Source organism: Monodon monoceros, unplaced genomic scaffold, assembly GCF_005190385.1.
Source record: "Monodon monoceros isolate NGI ecotype Baffin Bay Population unplaced genomic scaffold, NGI_Narwhal_1 Super_Scaffold_12, whole genome shotgun sequence".
NCBI classification, from domain to species: Eukaryota; Metazoa; Chordata; class Mammalia; order Artiodactyla; family Monodontidae; genus Monodon; species Monodon monoceros.
The window spans coordinates 169,889,891-169,910,714 of NW_021703768.1; the positions used below are offsets into that span (position 1 = coordinate 169,889,891).

Sequence of the window (20,824 nt, forward strand, 5' to 3'; positions counted from 1 at the left end):
TTCACTTCTGCTCAAGATGGTGGCGCCGTGTAGTGCACGGTGGGATGTAAAATAAGACCTCATGGTCTCCTCCGCCGCGCAACATAATTCGGCAACACCTTACAAATACATTCCGAAACCAACACGCCCGAATATTTAAAAAAGGCTCCTCACGGTTGGGGCATGAGGTCTAAGAAGCGGAAGAGAGAAAGTGCACGCCCCATTCCCGTAAGGATCGCCTAGCGTCTTCACTCTCCCTACGTGGCTCAGCGCGAACCCGGCCCTTTCCGCTTGGTGGCTTGGAGGGCAGCGGAGAGGGAGCGTAATTTCGTGGGCGCAACTGTGAGTAACGGTGGGCAATGTGAAAAATACGGTATTAAATTTTAAAAATAAACTGTGCTCAGGTAAACTATTAAACCCTAACATTTCCTTGCGCGCGGGGGGCGGGGGCAACTCTTCCCTCAAGAGATTGATGCTCTGATGGTTTTGGTTGAGGAACTCCATGCCCGGAAAGACTTAGTCCACCCAGGACTAAGGCAGGAATGGGTTACAGAGCGGAAAACCGGGGATGGAGGAAAAATCAGTCTGTGGGCTGCTGGACAGTAGCCCGCTCCCTCCTAGGCAAGAGCGCGGAGAGCTCTCGCAGAAACTGAAAGTCCCCAAGAGGAAGGACCTCCGGGTTCTGACTTCTCCGTACTCGCGCCAAACCACTCACAGAAAGGTGAGGGGTTTGCGGGTCCAGGCGTGCCCAAGTATTTCATTCCTGTTTGTAACATGTATTAACTTTATTTTCTCATCTGTGAAATGAGGGTGGGAATAATAGTACCTGCCTCACATGGTGTGGAGAGTAAGTGGGTTAAGATAGGTAAAACGCCCAGAAAAATGCCTGGCAGAGTAAATGCACGCAACTTAGTGAGCGCCTCTTGGGTACCAGACCCTATTTTAGGTCTTGGGAATACAGCTGTGAACAAGATAAAACGTACCTGTTTCTTTGTTGCTTTTTGAGTTTACATACGATGGGATGGAGAGGAGAGAGCTCGAGGGGGAGATTTTAACAAAGATAGGAAGATGTGGGAGAAAGCCCTGAGAATTTATGGGGGGATAATGTTCCAATCGGAGGGAAGAGTCAGTGCAAAAGTACAGAGCTGGAGCGTTGGAGGCCGTGGGGACCAAAACAATGAGATGGAGGTGGGGGGCAGGTGACTGAGGGCCTCGCAGTCTGGGGTAAGGACCTTGGAAAGCCGTGCTAGAACGCGTGCCTTTGGGAAAAAAAGGCAAGCGGCAATGGCAAAGCTGCTGTGGGTTATGGCCACTCAAGTGTGCGAAGGCGGCCAGAATCCGTCCCTTGAGAGCAGCTACTCTCCTGGTCCCTTGCAGACCCCTGCCTTCCTCCGCAGTCACGCTGGGCTCCACCATAGCCTAACGACTGTCCTTTAAGGCTTCCAGGCTTGTACATCACCTGCCTCCATGGCGCCCCCACCTGGCTATCCTGTGGCTTTTCCAACACTGAACTCTACCCCCACCTACGTGTTTTGTTTCTCCTGTGGTCGTGGTAGACCCTTGCGTTTACTCACCCCAGTATCCAGCTCGCTGCCCATGACTCCCGCCGTGCCTGCGCCCCACTGGGCGCTCAGCACAGTGGAGAGGTTAGCGATTCTTTGTCATCTCAGTATGGAATGTGGGATGTGTTGCCCAGCATCTCCTCTCTGCCCTCGAGAACACTGGCTCCTCCACCTCCTACCTCCACTCTCCAAAGACGCCATCACTCAATCACATTATTACATTTTTTCCCCTCGAGAAACCTCATTCGGCTCTCTGTTTCTTGAACTTTGCCCGGGGTGCCCCTGTGGAATCCGCGTCCCTGAGGTAGGCCACCAGGAGACTAGGTTCAAAAGGAGCCAGCCAGGTCCTTCACACCGGCTCAAAGATGGGACCTTTCTGTAACATAGGCTCTTTTCCAGAAGCCTCCCAGATAAGCCCTGCGCTCCCGGGTTCCCCAGCCCACCTCTGCCCAGCCCCTCCCAAGTCCTCTTTGCCCTGCCTCTGGGCCGAGACCCTTGAAGGTGCCTTTCCTCCCCACACTTGTCTCTACTCTTGAGACGTTCTCGCAGCGCGGCCTCCTATGGGGCCAAGGAGGGAATTCAGGTTTTGCCCTGGAGCCCACCAGGACTAAGCCAGTGATGCCAGTGGAGGAGAGAGAGAAATGGGATGTAGTGGAATTTCCTGTTGACCAGAGACCCTGCAGGATTCAGGCTTTCCACTTTAGAGTTTTCCTGCAACCACCACCTGGCCTATCCTTTCTTGGAGGGTAGGCCAGCAGGCCATAATGCCACTGAAAGACAATCTTTAGCCGAAGGAGGCCTTGCCCCAACCCTGGGGACGCTGGGGACCTCTGGCAGTAGCTCCGGCGGGGGCGGGGGTGGTGGTGGTGGAGTAGCCTTTCCTGCCCAGCCCCAGCTGCAGTTGAGCCCCATCCACGCCCACTTCCCTCAAGGGTGTCCGTGGCTTCCTGCTGGGCATCCAGGTCCTCGCCTGGCCCGGTTAGGGTCCACCTGGTCTCCTCACTCCTCTCAAGTAGGAATCTGTAGGTTCACTCTCAGTTAGCAAAGGGAGCCTGGCCTTTGGGAAAAAGGGACATAGAGTAATGTCCCTCCGCTGCTGGATAGTTTGAGAATCAGCTGTGCCTTTCACAACGAAGTCTACTAACTACTCTAGCCAGGTTGGGCCGGGCCTCCAGGCCTCTTCCTTCTCACCCAGGGCATCTTTTCTCCAACCTCAGGGAGGTGGAAGCCTGCTCTCACCTGCCCTTTGGGGAAAATTCAGCTTTCCTCCAAGCCACCTTCTCACTTCTCCAGGCCGCCCACGCCCTATAGGCAAAACTGGTCCTGGCCCCGAGTTTAGTGTTGTCTCACCCACTTATCATCTGAGCCCCTGGGCTGCCCCATCTTTCCCGTCCCAACAGGCACCACCTCCATTCCATGCAAGGTACGAATCCCACGGAAGAAACTGGAGAGGCTCTTCTAAGGAAGTCTGTCTCACTATTCCTTTTCTGAAGGGAGCCCCCAGGACCCACACAGCTGGAAACAGCCCCTTAGGCTTCTTGCCAGAGGCCCGTGATCTCCGGGAGCAGAGGCCTCCATCCCCTCCTGCCAGCATTCAAGAGGTGAGAGCGGTCTTCCCTTGAATGCTGAGGTGAGGGCTTCTGTAGGTGCTGGGTAAGGGACGGAGGGAAAGGTGTGTGGCCAGGACCAGAGGGCCTGCTGACTGCCAGCCCTGGGCAGGCGGTTTCCCTTCATCATTTTACTGTCCTTCTGCGGATTCAGTGTGGTTGGCTCTGGCATGCCCCATGCTCTGTTGCTGTGACTACATTGGCCCTCCCTTGCTCCTCCAACTCATCCGTTCTCTCCCACACAGAACACACACTGTTCTTCTGCCTGGAAGGCCCACCGTGTCTAACCCCCCTTTTCTTAGTTAAATCTAAGCTTCCTTCAGGTCTCAGCTCCGGTTGCCACATCTGAGAAGCGCTCTGTGACCCTCAGATGTAGGTGAGGCTCCTTTATTTCATGCTGTCATAGTGGTGGTGCAGTGTTTGTTGGGTCTCATTTAAATTCTGCCACCGACTCCTCTGAGTGCCCTAAGGACAGGGACTAGGCTGTTTCTGCTCATATGTTGCATTCCCAGCACCTGGTAGAGGCTTTGGTATGAGGAAGATTCTAATCATGGTGGCCAGCCTCACAGGCTGAGTAGTTAGGGGCAAGTAGTTAAAGGGAGGGGCGCTCCAGGCAGAGGGATCAGCTTGGGGGACGAGGTGTGCAAGTGGTTTGCATGCACAGGTTTGGGAGTGATGGTTTCAAGAAGGAAAGTAGAGTGAAATCCAAGGTGGGCAGGGAACCCTAGTGCTTTTGTCCTGAAGCCCAGGACAGTCTCTTTAGGATTATCTCATCCCTCTCCTGCCTAGCCTTGATTTTACTGAAAGGCATCTGTAGTCAGAGTGAAGGCTAGGTTGGAGGAGTAAGACTAGAAACAAGTAGAGTTCAGAAGCTGGACAGGAGGGTCTCCTAGAGGATCGTGAGAGTCTTACAAAGGAAAGGACAGAGGACTTAACCAAAGGCCTTATGAGTGAGGGGTTGACCATCTCTTCCAATCCATCTCTACCCTGCTTCCTTTACTCCAGGGTCTAGACTCGGGTTCTGAATACAGAAGCTATTTAATGATTGAGGCCTAAAGAATTAAGTTCAAAAAGGCTGGAGACAAGGAAATGTGAGACTGTAATTATAGGTTCTGTTCCATTCTTCCTAGTGAGAGGTGGGGATGTGGCATTAAATCAATGCTGGGAACAGATCTTAGAAAGAAATCACATGCCATTTTTTAATGTCTCTTGAAAAAGATTCCTTGTCCATCTTAGCCAGTAATCTGAGGTCTAACAGTCGCCTAGAAAGCTGCTAAGGCATTCTATTGGGTCTTCTCTGCGAGAGGGACTGTGGGATTCCCCAGGGCCTGGGTGCTTTAGCAGATGTGCAGTCAGAGGCTATGAAAGTGGGCATGATCTGGTCAGGTGTATTCCAGGCAGGACTATAAGAAATGCCAGCAGAAGGCAAGCTTCTTGCCTTGTTAAAGGATTTAAAGCAGCATTAGGTGGTAGGGAGAGACAAAAGGTGGCCCAAGGTGCCTGTTCTCGGCTTTTTACCAGGAAGAGGATTTCATATGAACCAGGGTCAGGAGATTATGTTGAAATGGAACGTTGAAGCTAGCTAGCTCACTACAAGATATGACAGCTGAGGAGACAGCCCTCAGCTCTCATAACCCTTCCCTGCTCACACCTGGGTTAAACAGCCAGCGCCTGCTGAGAAATTCCATCCTTTGCTACAGAGGGAGAGAAGGGATTTTATGTGCCTAGGAGATGGTAGACAAAAAAGGGGGTGTGACCTCCAGGGATCCTCTTGCAGGCCACCTGGATCCCCATTTATCTTTGCAGGGGCCCTGCTAGATGCCAAGTGGAATTTTCGACCAGAAGCCTCTGACCAACTCTGGATCTGAATCCTTTAGGATGGGAGAAAAGGCAAGGAAGGCCTAAGCATGAACCTCAGTTAGTGAGATAGATATGGAGGAATGAACCTCCCTGTTCTTTAAGGCTATATCTAATTCAAATCCCTGAGGTATCCATTTTCCCCCCTTTTTGGAAGGGGGATAGTTGGGGAGAAGAGTAGCAGGTCTCCTAGTAACAGGAGCCTTGTGGCATCTCCTCCTATACTTCCCACATGCACAGATGAGCTGTTTCGCCAAGCCCCAGATTCTCATACTGTACCTCTGAGGACTCTGGTTTGTGGGCAAACACTATCATTAAAAGTTAAATTTATCATTACCTTTAGCTCTCACAGTCTCCTCTTCAGCCCTGCTATTCTTAGAACCTCTCACTTCATCTTCTCTCATTAACACTGCTGGCGCAAACTGCTTTCCCTTCCAGGACTCCAAGACCTCCTCACCACCTTCTGTCAGGATCTAGTGTGAAAGGAGAAAGGGAAGAACCTATTTACCTGCTTAAATACTAGGTTCTGCCCCTCATCCCATTTTCAAAAAGTCAGGCATGAAATAAAACCTTATTTATACTTACACTCCTCCTGTTTTGAGGTTCTAGCCCCAGCTTGTTTTGGGAAGAGGGTAATGGGGTTTTTTTAGCTGCTTTTCACTAGAGTTCTCCCCTGTCACATCTCTTACATGTGATCCACACGGATCACAACTGTAACCGGCTCAAGGCCATTTTGGTCAGATTTTTAAAAAAAAGAGAGCTGCCTTTTCTCCTTTTATACCTAAAAATATCACCTTACAGCCGTCTCTCTCCTGACTGAGAAAAGAAAGTTGTCTTACTTCTCCTTTTTCTTCTTCCCTTTGGACTTTACTACTCCTGAAGGTCCTAGGAAGGACCAGAGTTCAACCTGCCTTTTTTGTATAGAACTGTAGAGTTCAACATGATTTGACAGCCACTACCCATATATGACTATTTAAATTAAAATTAAATACAATGAAAAATTCGGTTCCTGAGTTGCACTTGCCACGTTTCAAGAGCTCAAGTCATATGTAGCCTGTGGTACCTCTACTATATTGCATAGCACAGATTTACAACACTTCCATCATTGCAGAAAGTCCTTTTAGAGCTGGTATAGAGGGCTACTGTCCCTGTCTCCCCCTTTTTGTAATCCTATTTTATCAGTCAATAGATATTTGTGCTAACTTCACTGTTATAGGATAGCTTTCAAAGGTGGTCAGGGATTAGGGGTGGGAAACAGCATAGAATCTCTTGGTCCTATAAATGTTTCAGAAGGGATGGCATAGGGACCAGAGGTTGATGGCTAATCTAAGGAGGAGCCTCAGATTTTAAGGAAGTGCTTTAAGGGCTGATGTTATATAATATGTATCAGCCCAGGGGTTCTCCCACTCTGACAGGAACAGAGAGGCTCTGGTCTTATCTATAAGTTCTGAATAATACTTAAAAAAACAAAATAAACAATTGCCCTGTGGCCCTGCTGAAACTAAGGAATAGCTGAAGTGATTGCCTTTTCTTGCTAATTGTTTCTAGATCTCAATTTCATATACTGCTTTATCTGTTTTAGCCCTTGATGGCAGTGATATAGACAGCTCTAATGTTTACAAAAGGCCTGTTGACCCTGCCACCTGTATGCCAAGAGCTGGGAGAAGTGGGGGTCATATCAATTAATCCACTGATGCTAAGGCTACATTTAATAAAATTCCAGATAGGTGAGGCTGTTCTTCCACTGAACACTTTTGAACACCTGTGCTAGGCACTGGCTATAGGGCCTAAGTGAGGCTAGTAATGGCACGTCCGTAGATCTGACCACTTTTCCCTGAGACTAGACAAGTGGTTCTCAACCAGGGATGCTTTTGCACCACCCCTCCCCAAGACATTTGGCAAGGTCTGGAGACATTTGTCGTTGTCACAATGGTGGAGAAGTGCTCCATACATCTAGTGGGTAGAGTCCACGGATGCTACTAAGCATCCTTGAATGCACAGGACATCCCCCACGCCCCAAAGCAAAGAACTATCTCACTCAAAATGTCAAGAGTGCTGAGGTTGAGAAACCCTGGTCTAGACCACAACATGGATCAGTTCTTCGTGCCAAGACTAATCATGCGGTCCAGGGTCAGAAGGATAGTAAGTGAGGCTAACAAGTGTCTGATAAATTGGGAAAGAAAAAAATTAGGAGTCAGTGCAACAGTGACCTCCATAAAGATGAAGGGCAGGTATAACTGGAGTGTGTTTAACTGCACTGGAATGCTAAGAGCTAAGGTCATGGTGCAATTGGAGTTCAGGATTTCAGATGTGTAGCAAGTCTGTGTGAAGATGAGGTGCAGGGTACAGCCACAGGAGTAGAGAGGAGCAAGCTTAAACAGTCTGTCTTGTGATACAGCAGTCAACAGCTGAACCTAGTAGGGAAGACATTGAATAAGCAGATGAGCGTCTGGTGCATGTAGATATATATCAGTTTTTCTCAATGTTTTTGTAACCCACACCTTTACTTTCCATATACCTTCACATCTCACATTCTCTCTCCCTCAGTGTTATTTAAAATTTCAAAATTAAGTTTCATGATTAAAATTAATCAAAGCAATGGTAAATTTTGGAAGGCAAAAATTTATTCAGATTATGTAATAACCATGTCACTATTAAGCCTTAACTTTTCTTTCCTGGATGGTGTAGAAGATGCAACAAAATACAAGCTGCTTTGACAACACTCTTGCAGTGTTTTCTCCCACAGTTAGTTATACCAAAAAAAAAAAGCTTTTAAGATATAAGGAGAAAATGGAATAACGAATGGATTAAAGTCTGAAAGTTTCTAGTCAAAACAATCAGACTTTGAGTTCCACAAACTCCTCCTGAAGTTTTTCCAGTGAGGACTGAACATCAGTGTGAAACATTTTTCCCAAAAGCTACCGCAGGTAGGTTTCAAGAACAAGGTCAAGAACACATCACCCAAAATAGTTTTAGATTCCCTTCCTTCCTTCCTTTTCCTTCCTTCCTTTTCTTTCCTTCCTTCCTTCTCTCTTTCTTCCTTTCCTGGAAATAACATTCATGTATCCCATTCTCTAAAGATTGACCAAGAAAATTAAGACATTTTTAGCATGAGTTTGCTATCTGTAGCTAGATTTTTGGCAAGTACTTAAAGTATTTCGTAATGAGCAGTGATGTTGGTGTTTGCCCCCTGACATTTCAGGGTCAATGTATTTTAAGCCTCAACGTGTTAAATTATGCTTGAAGTTTTTTTTTTGTTTGTTTGTTTTTTTGCGGTACGCGGGCCTCTCACTGTTGTGGCCTCTCCCGTTGCGGAGCACAGGCTCCGGACGTGCAGGCTCAGCAGCCATGGCTCACGGGCCCAGCCGCTCCGCGGCACGTGGGATCTTCCCAGACCGGGGCATGAGCCCGTGTCCCCTGCATCGGCAGGCGCACTCCCAGCCACTGCGCCACCAGGGAAGCCCAATTTTTGAAGTTTTAAAGTACAGATTCTTTATCACAGGTGTCCCAAAATCAGTTCTGTCCATAAATTCAGCTGAACTAAGTTCTTTGACAACCAAGGAACCTCAGTATATGACAGAAAACACTCTCAACAGCATTCAGATCTTCGAAAACCAAGGCAAACTGGGATCAAATGTACTATTTTTCACAACAGTTATGCTGACAGCAAGGCTTAAGATTTCCAGTAGATTATGGGCAGACTGATGGAAGTCGATGCTTGATGGTGACTGCTGCAGTACATCTTTCTTTCTTTCAAAATAAATTTATTTATTTATGGCTGTGTTGGGTCTTTGTTGCTGTGCACGGGCCTTCTCTAGTTGCGGTGAGCGGGGGCTACTCTTCATTGTGGTGTGCAGGTTTCTCACTGTGGTGGCTTCTCTTGTTGCAGAGCACAGGCTCTAGGCGCAGGGCTTCAGTAGTTGTGGCATGCGGGCTCAGTAGTTGTGGCTCATGGGCTCTAGAGCGCAGGCTCAGTAGTTGTGGCGCACAGGCTTAGTTGCTCCGCAGCATGTGGGATCTCCCTGGACCAGGGCTCGAACCCGTGTTCCCTGCATTGGCAGGCGGATTCTTAGCCACTGCGCCACCAGGGAAGCCCTGCAGTACATCTTGAATGCCAGTTTTCTTGAATTTTTGACAAAGACCCATATCTAAAACATGTCATTGCTGTAGCACTACCAACATATACTCCTATAATTTTTTTCTTCCAACTAAGTTCATTTCAAACAACTTCAAAAATATTGTCTTTAGTGCTCGCTTAGTGAAAATAGCACATCCACAGTTTTTAAAGCCTTATTCTGAACATAAACAAAGCACAATTTTCTTCATCAGTAGATTAATCTCAACTAATAGCAAAGAAGGATGAGCTGTTTTTTTTAAAACCTGACGTTTGATATGCTCAGTCAATGAATTCAGAGTTCAGACGCAGAAGTTGATGAAGAAATTCTGGAATTCCTCAATTTCCTCGCAAAGTTGTGGCAGCATTCGGAATGCAAGGTTTCACAAGTTTCTCCATTTTTTTCTCCTTTGCAGTTAAAAGGGCTATTTAATAGTAAGCTTTCATTGCCTTTGAAGATTCCTGTTAATATTCCAATACTGTCCAGTCTTAAAACTGCAGAGAATTGTGCTCTGCAGAATACTGTTTTTAGTGGCATAACTTTAACAGTGTTTGGCATGTGTCACTGCCCAACACTTTCAGATAACTCAGCCGAAGAAGTTGACCCTATCTTCTGCATAATACATGAATCCATACTTGATAAAAGCCTCAAAAAATTTTTGGCTGCCATCTTTAGCTACCTCAAAGGAGAAAACAGAAAAACAAGGAGTACTGATGATGGAAGCATCTGGTCCCTCTTGCAGAGCGATGAATGACTATCAGCGGCAGCTGGGTGGCAGGGCAATTACAGGCATCCAGTTATGCCTGAGCCTCAACAAGTGAAATCTTTGTTCATTTTCTTTTTATACACCCGTCTGCCGCCTAAAACCTGACACCATTTAATGGTGCCCTTGGTCAATCTAAATGATCTTATTTTCATAATCCTCTGATTCTAGCTTGAAGAGTCAAGACGAACTCTAACTCATGGGATGGACAAAATGGAAGATGTAAATAAGTAAACTTTTCAGAGCTAAAAAGCCTCTTCTTATACAAAATTAAACTTTAAGGAATAGCAGTATAAATGGCACCATATCCACAACAAACATCTCTGGGTATCCAACTAGTTATACACCCCACTGACAATAGGCCTTACTCTGAATGATTCTTGCTCCATCTTTGTATTCCCACCAGCCAAGGAGTTCTTTCCAATTTATTTCTTATATTATGAAAAATTAAATCTTTTTTTCTTTTTAACATTATAATACTAAATATGATTTTATAAATGATAACTCTCTCCATACCCTGCAATGCTGATATGTGTGAAGGGAGGGGGCGAGAATGCCTTTCTTTTCTATTCCTGAAAATCACTGACCTATTCCTTGAGTCTATGAGTAACAACTCCCGACTCATAGCCCCTAAAACTAAAAAAGCTTGATCACCTCCAAAGTAAGATTAAAATCTTGTTGAATTAGTAGCCAACAACAGAGAATTTAACGTAACCAGAACTATGTGGTGGCTAATGTATAGCATACTAAATAAACCATTATATAAAAATAGTTCTGGGCTTCCCTGGTGGCGCAGTGGTTGAGAGTCCGCCTGCCGATGCAGGGGATGCGGGTTCGTGCCCCGGTCCAGGAAGATCCCACATGCCGCAGAGCGGCTGGGCCCATGAGCCATGGACGCTGAGCCTGCGCGTCCAGAGCCTGTGCTCCGCAACGGGAGAGGCCACAGCAGTAAAGGCCCGCGTACCGCAAAAAAAAAAAAAAAAAAAAAAAAAAAAAAAGTTCCATATAATGTTAACTATTGTGAGAGTATTGTGAGAGTTTTGTATACTATGATTCTAAATCATGCCACTGTAAGGTGCATGTTTACCAATGAAAGGAAGTGACAAAACTATAAACTGTATAAAGAATGAAAGACTATGTCAGTTAATATCAGTTTACACATAGCCTACATAATTTTTACGTCTTCAGTGTAACTCCTATGTTTGGTAACACCATCAACCTAAGTTCTGGTATATGTTTGAAAATAAGTTTTATTTTTTAAAAAAATATTACATATTTTGAAAGGGATTATCTCCTATTTGTTTAACTTGGTTTTGCTGTTTATACTTACTAAGGTGCTTTATAAATAACTTCTGAGGTTTCAAATGAGTGTTAGCTGGTCTCCCCAGATGAAAAGACCACCTCTTTTCTCTTGTCTAAATTGGCTTTCAATTAAAATTTTGGTTTCAAAATCCTTTCTCGAGAATCCTAGCAGAGGAATGAAAGGTTACCTCCTCTCCTCAGCTTCAATGTACCAAAACCCAGAAATATAGGACATAGTTTCTTCTATAAGCAAACTTAATTATTACCCTGGGGGGAAAGCATGGTAGTAGGGTTTATCCTTACATCATATTAATATGATGATGGAACTAGCAGTGGTTTGTAGTGAAGATTTGAGTCTTAACTGTGCACTTGCCAATAGTTACTGTGAAATGGGGGGTGATGATATTATCTAATATGTAATGCCTGTAGGGCAGTGTTATGTTTGTGTTTTGAAACCAAGTATACACCTGTGTACATATAATTTAAAAGTTTCATAAAACAATACTTACTGTGCTCCCATGCACTCTGATATTTTCTCTTCTCTTTCATTTAAAAATAATGCTGGGCATAATCCATTTATTTTTAAGACCCACTAACTGGTCAAAATCTATGGTTTGAAAGTCACTGCTGTAGAAGAACATGAGGAAATACATTTTATAAACTAAAGCACTACTAAGACGTGAGCAGTTGCTATTGATTATAAGACTTATGGACTTGAAGGCAACCTCTCCCTCCTTGGGTACTACTAGCAGTCACATCCATCTAGGCTTTTTGACAGTATTCATGCTGTCATTGAGACAATTTTCTAATACTCAGATCAGGCCTAGAAAGCAAGGTATTAACCAAATCAGAACCCAAAGAAATGAAAGGAAACTAGAGGAAAGTCAAACTAAAGAAACATTTGTTCAGCGCTTTATGGTTTATAAAATACTTTCACATATATGATCTCTTTTAATCTTAACAAGCCTAAGGGAAAAGTAAAGCTAAGAGGTTGAGACTTGCCCAAGATTAGACAGTAAATTGCAGAGCCAGGTCATCTGATCCTAAATCCTTAACTTCTTCCACTCTGATAAAATACCAGGTAAGGAAAGTGATCAGGCCAAGAGGTTTATTCTGAACCATCAAAGATGTTTATGCCCTCTGCCTTTCTCTACAGGGAAAATGGGCCCTAATGAAGGTGGGAAAGTGACCCCAGACTTTGGGAGGGTGGGTGTGTCCAGTTGCTCTATTAGTCCAGGAATCACACCTGGATTTTTGGTCTAACCAGTATTAGTCCTCTGTTTTGACACTGCTTGTGCTGACGTCCTGAATGTCTGTTATCTACAAGTACTGTGGCTTTCCATTCCTATATATTAAGGATCCCCGAGTCTTGGTCAGGTATAGACTCAGGACTCACATCAGAGGGAAATTAAGTACTGGGGGTTGGGGGGGTCTGTCACTTATACCCCCTTATACTTCGGTAGATTGAAAGGGAGTAACAACAGTGGTCAGCTCCCAGTTACTGTCTTTTGTCAGTTTCCTCTGGGGAAGCCAGTCAGCCTCAGCCAATGTCTCCTTCGTCCACATATACCCATCTCTCTCCACCCTGTGCCCCATCTGTCACAAAAGAAGAGGCTCAACTGCCAAGTCCCCAGCTCCCCTGGTTTCTCCTCCACTCCCTTCAAATCCCCACATTCCCTCATGCCGCTCACCTTGTACTCATGAACCACTTCCTCCATTGGCACCACGCTGTGCTGTTTTTGGCTCCTGGATTCTCGACACACCACACAGACGGCCTCTTTGTCCACCTCACAGAATAGTTTCAGAGCTTCTTGGTGTTTGGAGCAGATGCCCTGATCATTCCCCTGGCTCCCTCGATTAGGAGTGGGGCACATCTGGCGAATTATCTGGACCATGTTGGCCAGCTGCAAGTTGGGACGAAAGCTGCGACGCGTAAAGCTCTTTTGGCATTGGGGGCAGATGAACTGCCGTGGAGGGGCCGGGGGAGGAGGCAGGTGAGTGTCAGGATACAGCTCTTGGTCGTCCTCATCGTATTCTTCCAATATCTCCTCTTCTGGGTAGACGTCAGTTCTCAGGTCATGTCTCACGCCTCCCAGGTAATAGTCCGTATCCTCCTCTTCTTCCTCCTGGTCCCACACATAGTCCACGTTGTCCCAATCCCTTACGCCACCGTCACCGTCCCAGAGTTCATCATCCTCTTGGTCCTGGCACAACTCCTCGTCAGCATTCCCCTGGTATAAAACCTCTCGAATGGAGTTGCCCCATCCACCGATGGCCCCCACCGCCTCGCCGTCCTCCTCCCATTCACCTTCCTCTTCGTCCCTGACTTCCTCATCATCTTCCTTGCCCCACAGCTGCGTCACACTCCCTCGGCAGAAGTTATGCCCGCAGCCGATGGATACGGGATCCTTGGAGTGATCCAGGCAGATGGCACACACCGCTTCCTCCTGAAGGGTCTGCGAGGCGTTGGGAGCAGCGGCATAGCCAGCCATCTTAACGCGCTGCCGGTTGGTATGGATGCGTCCGCTCACAGCTGAGAAGCGGGGGACACACCTGCAGGCCTGCCTCCAAGCGACGCTGGTGATCCAAAGCTGTCCCCAACCCTGCTCTGCCTACTCGGGCCCTCAGAGAAGCCTTGCGCCCCTCTCTGACTCTCCCCAGCTTTAAGCGCGAAAGCCCCAGGCCCGAACTCACAGCTGCCCTCGGAAGGCAGCGGGGGCGGAACCAGGCTGTGGCCCCCACCTCCCTTTGAGACTCAGCGTGCAAACTCGGATCCCTTCACGTTTCTCGCCTCCCTCCCGGTTTGCCTGACCTGGCAGCTTCCGCCTCAGAAGCCGGCGCTCCTCACCCCGCCAGAGGTGACCGAAAATGACGCAAGCACGTTAATCCACACTCGGGAGGGGGCGCACTGGGCGGACGGAGGGCCACCTCTCTATGGTTTCCCCCGGAAACCGGAGACGCGACCCCCGGAAACCCCTGCAGCCTATCCAGCTGCCCCAGACAGGAAAGAGGGCCTAGTCAGAATGGGTGGAGGCGGCGAGAGAATCAGTTTAAGCCACTGAGCGCTCTAATCAGCCAGACGCAGAGGGTCCAACAGCCGCTCAGGAAAACCCGTCCCCAGATGGACCCAAAAGGGTGGGGACTGCGGTGGCTGACCTTTGGTACTCTCGTGCACTTCCGGCCCCTCTACCCAGAGGCCTTTGTGGTAGGGAGGATTCTGTCTGCACTGCTGCAGCGCTCGAGGGCGTGGTCTGTAGCAACCTGGCGGGATCGAGCTCACTGCGCAGTTGGGTGGCGGTGAGATCAAAGAATCTCGCGTGAAGACTTGGGTCCTTCCAACTTTCCTCAGACCAATTCACCCCTTTCTTGCTGCCTGCCCTCAGCAGGCACCAGCTTCGCCTGTGGATCTTTTTACCTCCATTTATAATCCTTCCATTCACCATCCACTCAACATGCATGCATGCATGCATCCACCCACCCAAATAACCATTCATTTTTCATCCATCATAGGCATGCATAACCCATCAATCCATTTATCCATCCATTTTCATCTATCCACGTTATAGGAACAAAAAAATGAGTAAGGCATGATTGTTCCTTCAAGGAGTATAGAGTTATAGGCGAGCGGTCATCCTTCACCCAACGTTCACAAGGTTTATTTTTTTCTTTTTTTAACTTGACCCTCAGTAAGAATTACATTGCACGTACTGATCCAATATAGACTTGCACATATATGACAGAAACAAAATTGGGGGAAATTGTTCTTTTCCTTAGGGCGTTCAAGTCACTCTGATATGTTCTGTTTTACTTCGATAAGATGCTGTTCAACACCCGTTGGAGTGATTGCACCCCTCAATAATTGGTCACTTTGGTTTGAGGAACTCCACCTGCCCTAATGGAAACTTCAACGAGCCCTGGATCCCTTCCTTTCCCTCTCTGGGCCCAAGCTTGGACTCTTAAGTCCCACAGAGCAAGAATGGTAAACGTGCTATTCAACATTGTACACATAGCTCCTCTGTCATAGTGCTGAACATATAGCAGGTACTCCCTACATTATCTGCTGAGTAAATAAATGGAACCCAACAAATTGCTACCATCAAGTCCTGCTGGTTTTTATCTCCTCAGATCTAGGTCTTCTCTATCTCTGTTCCTTCCAGCCTACATCTGACCCCATAGCTTCCAAATGGACAAGAAGTTTCCTGAAGGGTCACTTGGCCTCATTTTAAGTCCATCTTTCAGCCACCAGTACCATTCACCTGAGATGAAATTCTGACACTCAAGCCAAGCTGTTGCCTCTATGTCTTTGGGCATGTTGTTCACTCACCTAGAAGGCTCTCCCCTCACTGCTTCACTTGGATATAATCCCTAATTAACCTTCAAGTCTCTGCCCAGGCATAATCTCCTGAAGGAGACTCTTCCCTGAGGCTGGCACCAGTCTGTGTTCACATCCCAACTCTGTCACTCTCTGTATGACCTTGGATTAGTTTCTTAACATCCCTGTGCTTCAGTTTCCCTATCTGCAACATAAAGATGATAGTAGCTCACACGTCATGGGTTGTTGTGAAGTTGGATTAATTGTAAAATGGTTTGAACAGTGCCCACTGGAGTTATCTTTTTTTTATTTGCGGTACGGGGGCCTCTCACTGTTGTGGCCTCTCCCGTTGCGGAGCACAGGCTCCGGACGCACAGGCTCAGCGGCCATGGCTCACGGGTCCAGCCGCTCCGCGGCATGTGGGATCCTCCCGGACCGGGGCACGAACCCGCGCCCCCTGCATCGGCAGGCGGACTCTCAACCACTGCGCCACCAGGGAAGCCCTGGAGTTATCTTTTTATCCTCATCACCTGCCACTATATTCCTTTCCTGTAGTAGATAAGCCTTAGAAGAAACTCTCCCTTATCTCCTATTCTCTCCCACTTTGAGTAGGGTCAAGTGATTTGAATGCTGAGGGGAAAAATAATATGCCATCTGTCATCCTAGGTTTTTTTTTTTCTTCCTGGCCACAGTGCTCGGGATCTTAGTTCCCTGGCCAGGGATCGAACCCGTGCCCCCTGTAGTAGAAGCTCAGAGTCTTAACCACTGGACCGCCAGGGAATTCCCTGTCATGCTAGTGGTTCTGAGAGCCTTTTGTCTGGAGAGGGAGGGAGTTGAAACCCAGGTCTGACCTGCCTAAGGTGGGACACCTATTGGTGGTGTTTGTTAGAAAACTAGCAAGTAAACTCCCATATACAATCTGGGAACCATCCTGGAGGTCATGACTGACCCTGAGAAGCCACGGGGAAAATGAGCCATGAGGACTGGAACTGAGTTTCAAGACTGGAATACTTTCCCATCTCTGAATGCAGGTTCTCCCCTGCACGTGGAAGAGGGTGGGCAAAGAGCTGGCGAGCAGACCAAGGGAAGAGGGGGCTGCTTATAAAAGCGAGTTCCTGCTTGCCCCAGGGAGCAGAGCCCAGGTGGGAAGGAGAGCTGGAGAAAGAGCAAGGGGGAATGGGTGGAAGAAGATGGTGAGAGAAGGCTTGTGGGATCATCCTGAAGGAACTGTTGAGACTTAAAAGGAACATAGAGTGGACACCCATTATCAAGAATACCTAGGTGAATAAAGACCTGTAAAGTTCAATACCTATTTTATCTTCTTTTTCCTCTGAATTACGTCTCCTCAAATCCAAGTGACAGCTGGGAGAGGGGCTTTGTTTAGATTCCCTCCGGCTGTGAGGCTTAGCTGTTATTTCTCAGGGTATACGGGAGGCTTGGTTTTAAGCCCTCTTGCAAATTCCTCACCCTCAGCAACGAGGCACACTCTTGTATTCATAGGAAGACTGCTAGCCTTCTCCTGAACTCAGCTGGGAGCTGTGGGCTGTTGGAGTAGACCATTCGGCACACACAGGGCCTCAGGTGCCATTGTCCCAGGGGCACTGGGAAAACAGCTGCGGCGGAGGGCACTCGGGAATGAGGGCTCAGCAATGGTGGTGGCTGCCAGCGCATTTTTCTCGGGACTCTGATTTCAGAAAATGTATCCATGGAAACTTACATCAGCCTTTTCAGGCTGAAGAACCCCAGATGATTAAATTCCAGTTTATGGTGAGGCGGCAGCTACCTGTCGCACAGACACTGGGGACCACTTACCAGAGGTATCAGAGAGGCAGTCAGGCACGGGCTTGGTCACCCAGGGGTTGGCAAATCTGGCCCTCGGTTTCTTTTTGTAAGGCCCAAGAGCAAGGAACAATTTTTAAATTTTAAAGGGGTTGTAAAAATAGAAAACAAAGGTGAATATTAGGACAGAGACTGTATGTGGCCACAAAAGTCCAAAATATCTACTATCTGACAGTTTACAGGAAAAGTTTACTGACCCCTGTGCTAGGAGGCTGGAACGGAGGACCTCCAGAATGCCTTCTGATGTTACAATTCTGGCTTGTTTCTCCCCTCTGGGTTCAAGACGCGGGCTCATCCCCAGCACCCTAGCACTCTCTCCTCCCAGTCAGATTCCAGAGGTCCTGGCTGGACAGAGTGAGTATGACCAGTGGGTCAGCCTTGCTTTTCCTTAAACTCAGGCCCAGCTTCTCTGCCCCTGCTGCAGTGCAGATAGCTCTGGCTTCCTGGGTCTCTTCCCTGTCCTGGCTCTGTCACTGTGGAGCAAAGGTGCCTGGAGGGGCAAGGAAGTTAGAGGAGAAAAAAACGACCAGCCCAGGGCTGGGCCTTCCAGTTGGCCTTTGTCGTATGTTCCCATCTGGCCAGGCCCTGGCTCCCTGGATACGTCCTGCATTATTCATCATGGTACTCATGGCAGGGATGGCCAGGTCTCCAGGATTCTGGAAGGCCCTGGGGGAGGGCAGGCATGGCTGGGACAGTGAGGGTAACTGGGGGAGTGAGGCTGCATCGAAGATGGCTTGTAAGAAAGGCTTGCCATTCGGTGAGTTTGGATTCTAATGGCATTCACTGACTACCCATGATTCATTAATGAATTCCTTCATTCATTTGACACAGAATCACAAAGCACCAGGCCACACTGAGCAGCCAGAGATTCTGCTCTGAATGTAGTGGCCCCTGAAAAATTGTGGTTTGGGGCAGGACTCCCGAGTGAGTGGTCAGCATGTGAGATTTGTGCAAAGGGGGGTGCGGAGGATATCAGGGTGGCCTGAGGCCTTGAAGTCTGGACTCTACCCACAGGGTGAGCGAGGGGTGGGTCTTCGGGTGGAGATCCCACAATTCTGAGCCCCAGCCAGCCCGGTCTGGCTGACAGAGGGAAGCAGTTCCCAGGAGAGGTCTGTGGCAGTACCCTCAGGACACAAAGTCAGTGCCCTGCTGACAGGTTTCTCACCTGGTAGGGGTGGCTGAGGAAGGAACCCAGGAGAGAGGCCAGCATCCGGGCTGGTCCAGTTGGGCCCATAGCCCACTGACAAGCTGCTACTAAGCAGAGAAACAAAAATGAGGGTGGAGTAAAGCCTGGGTTAGGGGAAACTGCCATGCTCTCTGGGTCTGTTCATTCCTCTGTGGAATCAGACTCAGGACCCCTAGGTTCACCTCCTACCTGGTTGGCAGGCGCTAGTTGAAGCATCTGCCTTTGCTTCAGTTTTTGCAGGTGCACCAGACTTAGACCAATCTGTGTTGGGGAGGGGGTGGGAGGTAAGAGAGAGACACACTTGAGAGAGCTCACAGCCTGGACAGGAAGGACTCTAATGTGAGAGGCCTCAAGACCTCAGCAGAGGGGAGTCACATGACGGGGTGGGGTAGTTAGTGAGAGTGTCAAATTATCAGGGGCTCCTAGAGATGCTTTAGGATCCCTTTAGGTCTTAAATCTATTATTTTATTTTTTTATTTTTATATACTTTTTGTTTCTTTCCCCTAAAATGTATTTTATGGTTCCATGGGCAAAACACTGAACTAGCCTCTAAGGGAAAGATGATTAAAACAAAATAAAGTTGAAGTTGCTCAGTTGCCAAGGATCTCATAATCCAGTCATGGAGCAGGCACTTCCTGAACGTCAGGACGGCGGTGCCATTGGCAGCATAAAGGCTGGTAGGTTCTGCCTGGGGTGCGAAGTCGCGGTGAGGGCTGCTTCAGCAGGGAAGGGTTAGGAAGGGGGAGGAAGGGGCCCCAGGCCAGGGTAGGCGTAGCGGCTGTCTCTTCACCTCAGGCACTTCCGTCTACCAGTCCCCTGGTCCCGGAGCTCCAGGACTTCTTGCAGATGTCGTGTTCTGGTGAGAAGGCAGGAGGCCGAGTGGACAGAGGGTGAGGAAAGCCAGCAGGAAAAGGCCGTGAGGTGCAAAAACTAGGGTTTGCCGATGGATATCCAGGACAGATATTGACCGCTCGGCCTTTGCCCCCTGGTAGTTTCTAAACCAAGTAGCCAATGAGGCTAATGGAAGAGCGAAATGACTGTAGCCTTTGGGTGGCAGGTGGCTGGGGCCCTGCTACTGTCCTATAGGGGCTGTTGTGGGACTGTTCCAGTCCATGGCCTCTCTGCCCCTTTTCCTCATCTGGAGGGATGGTCCTATAATCCCGCGGCCCCAGAGGTATTCAGGGTCCTAGACACAGAGAAGCACAGAACTGGACGGGAACTTCCGGCCCATTCTGCCCAGGGCTTGCACTTATAGAAGCCGGACCCTCTATCTAAGGCTCCCTGAATATTCAATGCCCTTGCGTCAAAGAAGCCATGCAGGGCTTCCCTGGTGGCGCAGTGGTTGAGAGTCCGCCTGCCGATGCAGGGGACACGGGTTCGTGCCCCGGTCCGGGAAGATCCCACATGCCGCCGAGCAGCTAGGCCCGTGAGCCATGGCCGCTGAGCCTGCGCGTCCAGAGCCTGTGCTCCGCAACGCGAGAGGCCACAACAGTGAAAGGCCCGCGTACCGCAAAAAAAAAAAAAGAAGCCATGCAAGTTGCCAGTCTAAGGTCTACACTTGGCTGGGCAGGACCAAAGCTGAGGAGGTGGGTCTGGGAGGTGTGTAGAGGAGCCTGAAGCCTTGGCGATATGTGTAGGGTACAGAAAGGTGACACGGCTGTACCAATTCAGAGAGAATGACTGGCCAGAAGCCTCCTCCAATCTGCTTCTCCCCAAACACACTCTGCCTCTACCCCTTCCCCAGGGAAGAATGTTCCACTTCTGCTCAGGAGGACCTAAGTGCATCCAGGGCTGAGGGAACCTTGAGGGTCCACCTGGGCACTTGTGCCTCCTATCTGTAGGGGCCAGACCTGCCCTGTTTCCTAACTTGTCTCACCATACAGTCAGACAACTGTAAAAATAAAACATGTTTATTGCTGCAAAACCTTATTAATACGGGTCCATAATCTCTTACCTGAAACCCTTAGGGCCAGATGTATTTCAGAATTTAGAATTCTTTGGGCTTTAGAAAGCTACCCAGGTATGGATGCTGAATATTACATAATACCACCAGAGGGGTCTGGGGTGACACCCCATAATCCCCCAGATCAATATTTCTGTGGAAAATTGTGCAAAGGTGCACTAGAGGAATAAATGAGCATGAATAACACTTTTTTGGGGGGGCCACACCGCACGACATATGGGATCTTAGTTCCCCGACCAGGGATCCAACCCACGCCCCCTGCAGTGGAAGCACAGAACCTGACTTCACTTTAAGGTTTTTTTTTTTTGTTTGTTTTTCCTCCCACCTCTCTCCCAGGTC

General features: G+C 48.3%; 1 protein-coding gene and 1 long non-coding RNA gene across 2 annotated transcripts; one reads left to right on the forward strand and one right to left on the reverse strand.

The window, feature by feature from the left end:
- Positions 1–60: 60 nt before the first annotated feature.
- LOC114891756 lies at positions 61–15,276 on the forward strand. Its single transcript, XR_003792594.1, has 2 exons — positions 61–321; positions 13,540–15,276. It is a non-coding gene; the product is annotated as an uncharacterized LOC114891756 (long non-coding RNA).
- Positions 9,459–13,703, reverse strand: TRIM52 (tripartite motif containing 52). Its single transcript, XM_029216042.1, has 2 exons — positions 12,877–13,703; positions 9,459–9,527 (listed from the first exon to the last, which is right to left on the reverse strand). The coding sequence occupies exons 1-2, from the start codon at positions 13,675–13,677 to the stop codon at positions 9,459–9,461; spliced, it is 870 nt and encodes a 289-aa protein (XP_029071875.1). The 5' UTR covers positions 13,678–13,703.
- Positions 15,277–20,824: the final 5,548 nt, after the last annotated feature.

Bases quoted from the DNA above. Each gene is read 5' to 3' on its own strand.
- TRIM52 (XM_029216042.1), bottom strand. From the start codon at position 13,677: ATGGCTGGCTATGCCGCTGCTCCCAACGCCTCGCAGACCCTTCAGGAG. The intron at 9,528-12,876 runs GTGAGCGGCATG...TTAACTGCAAAG, and splicing joins AAGTGGTTCATGAGTACAAG to GAGAAAAAAATGGAGAAACT.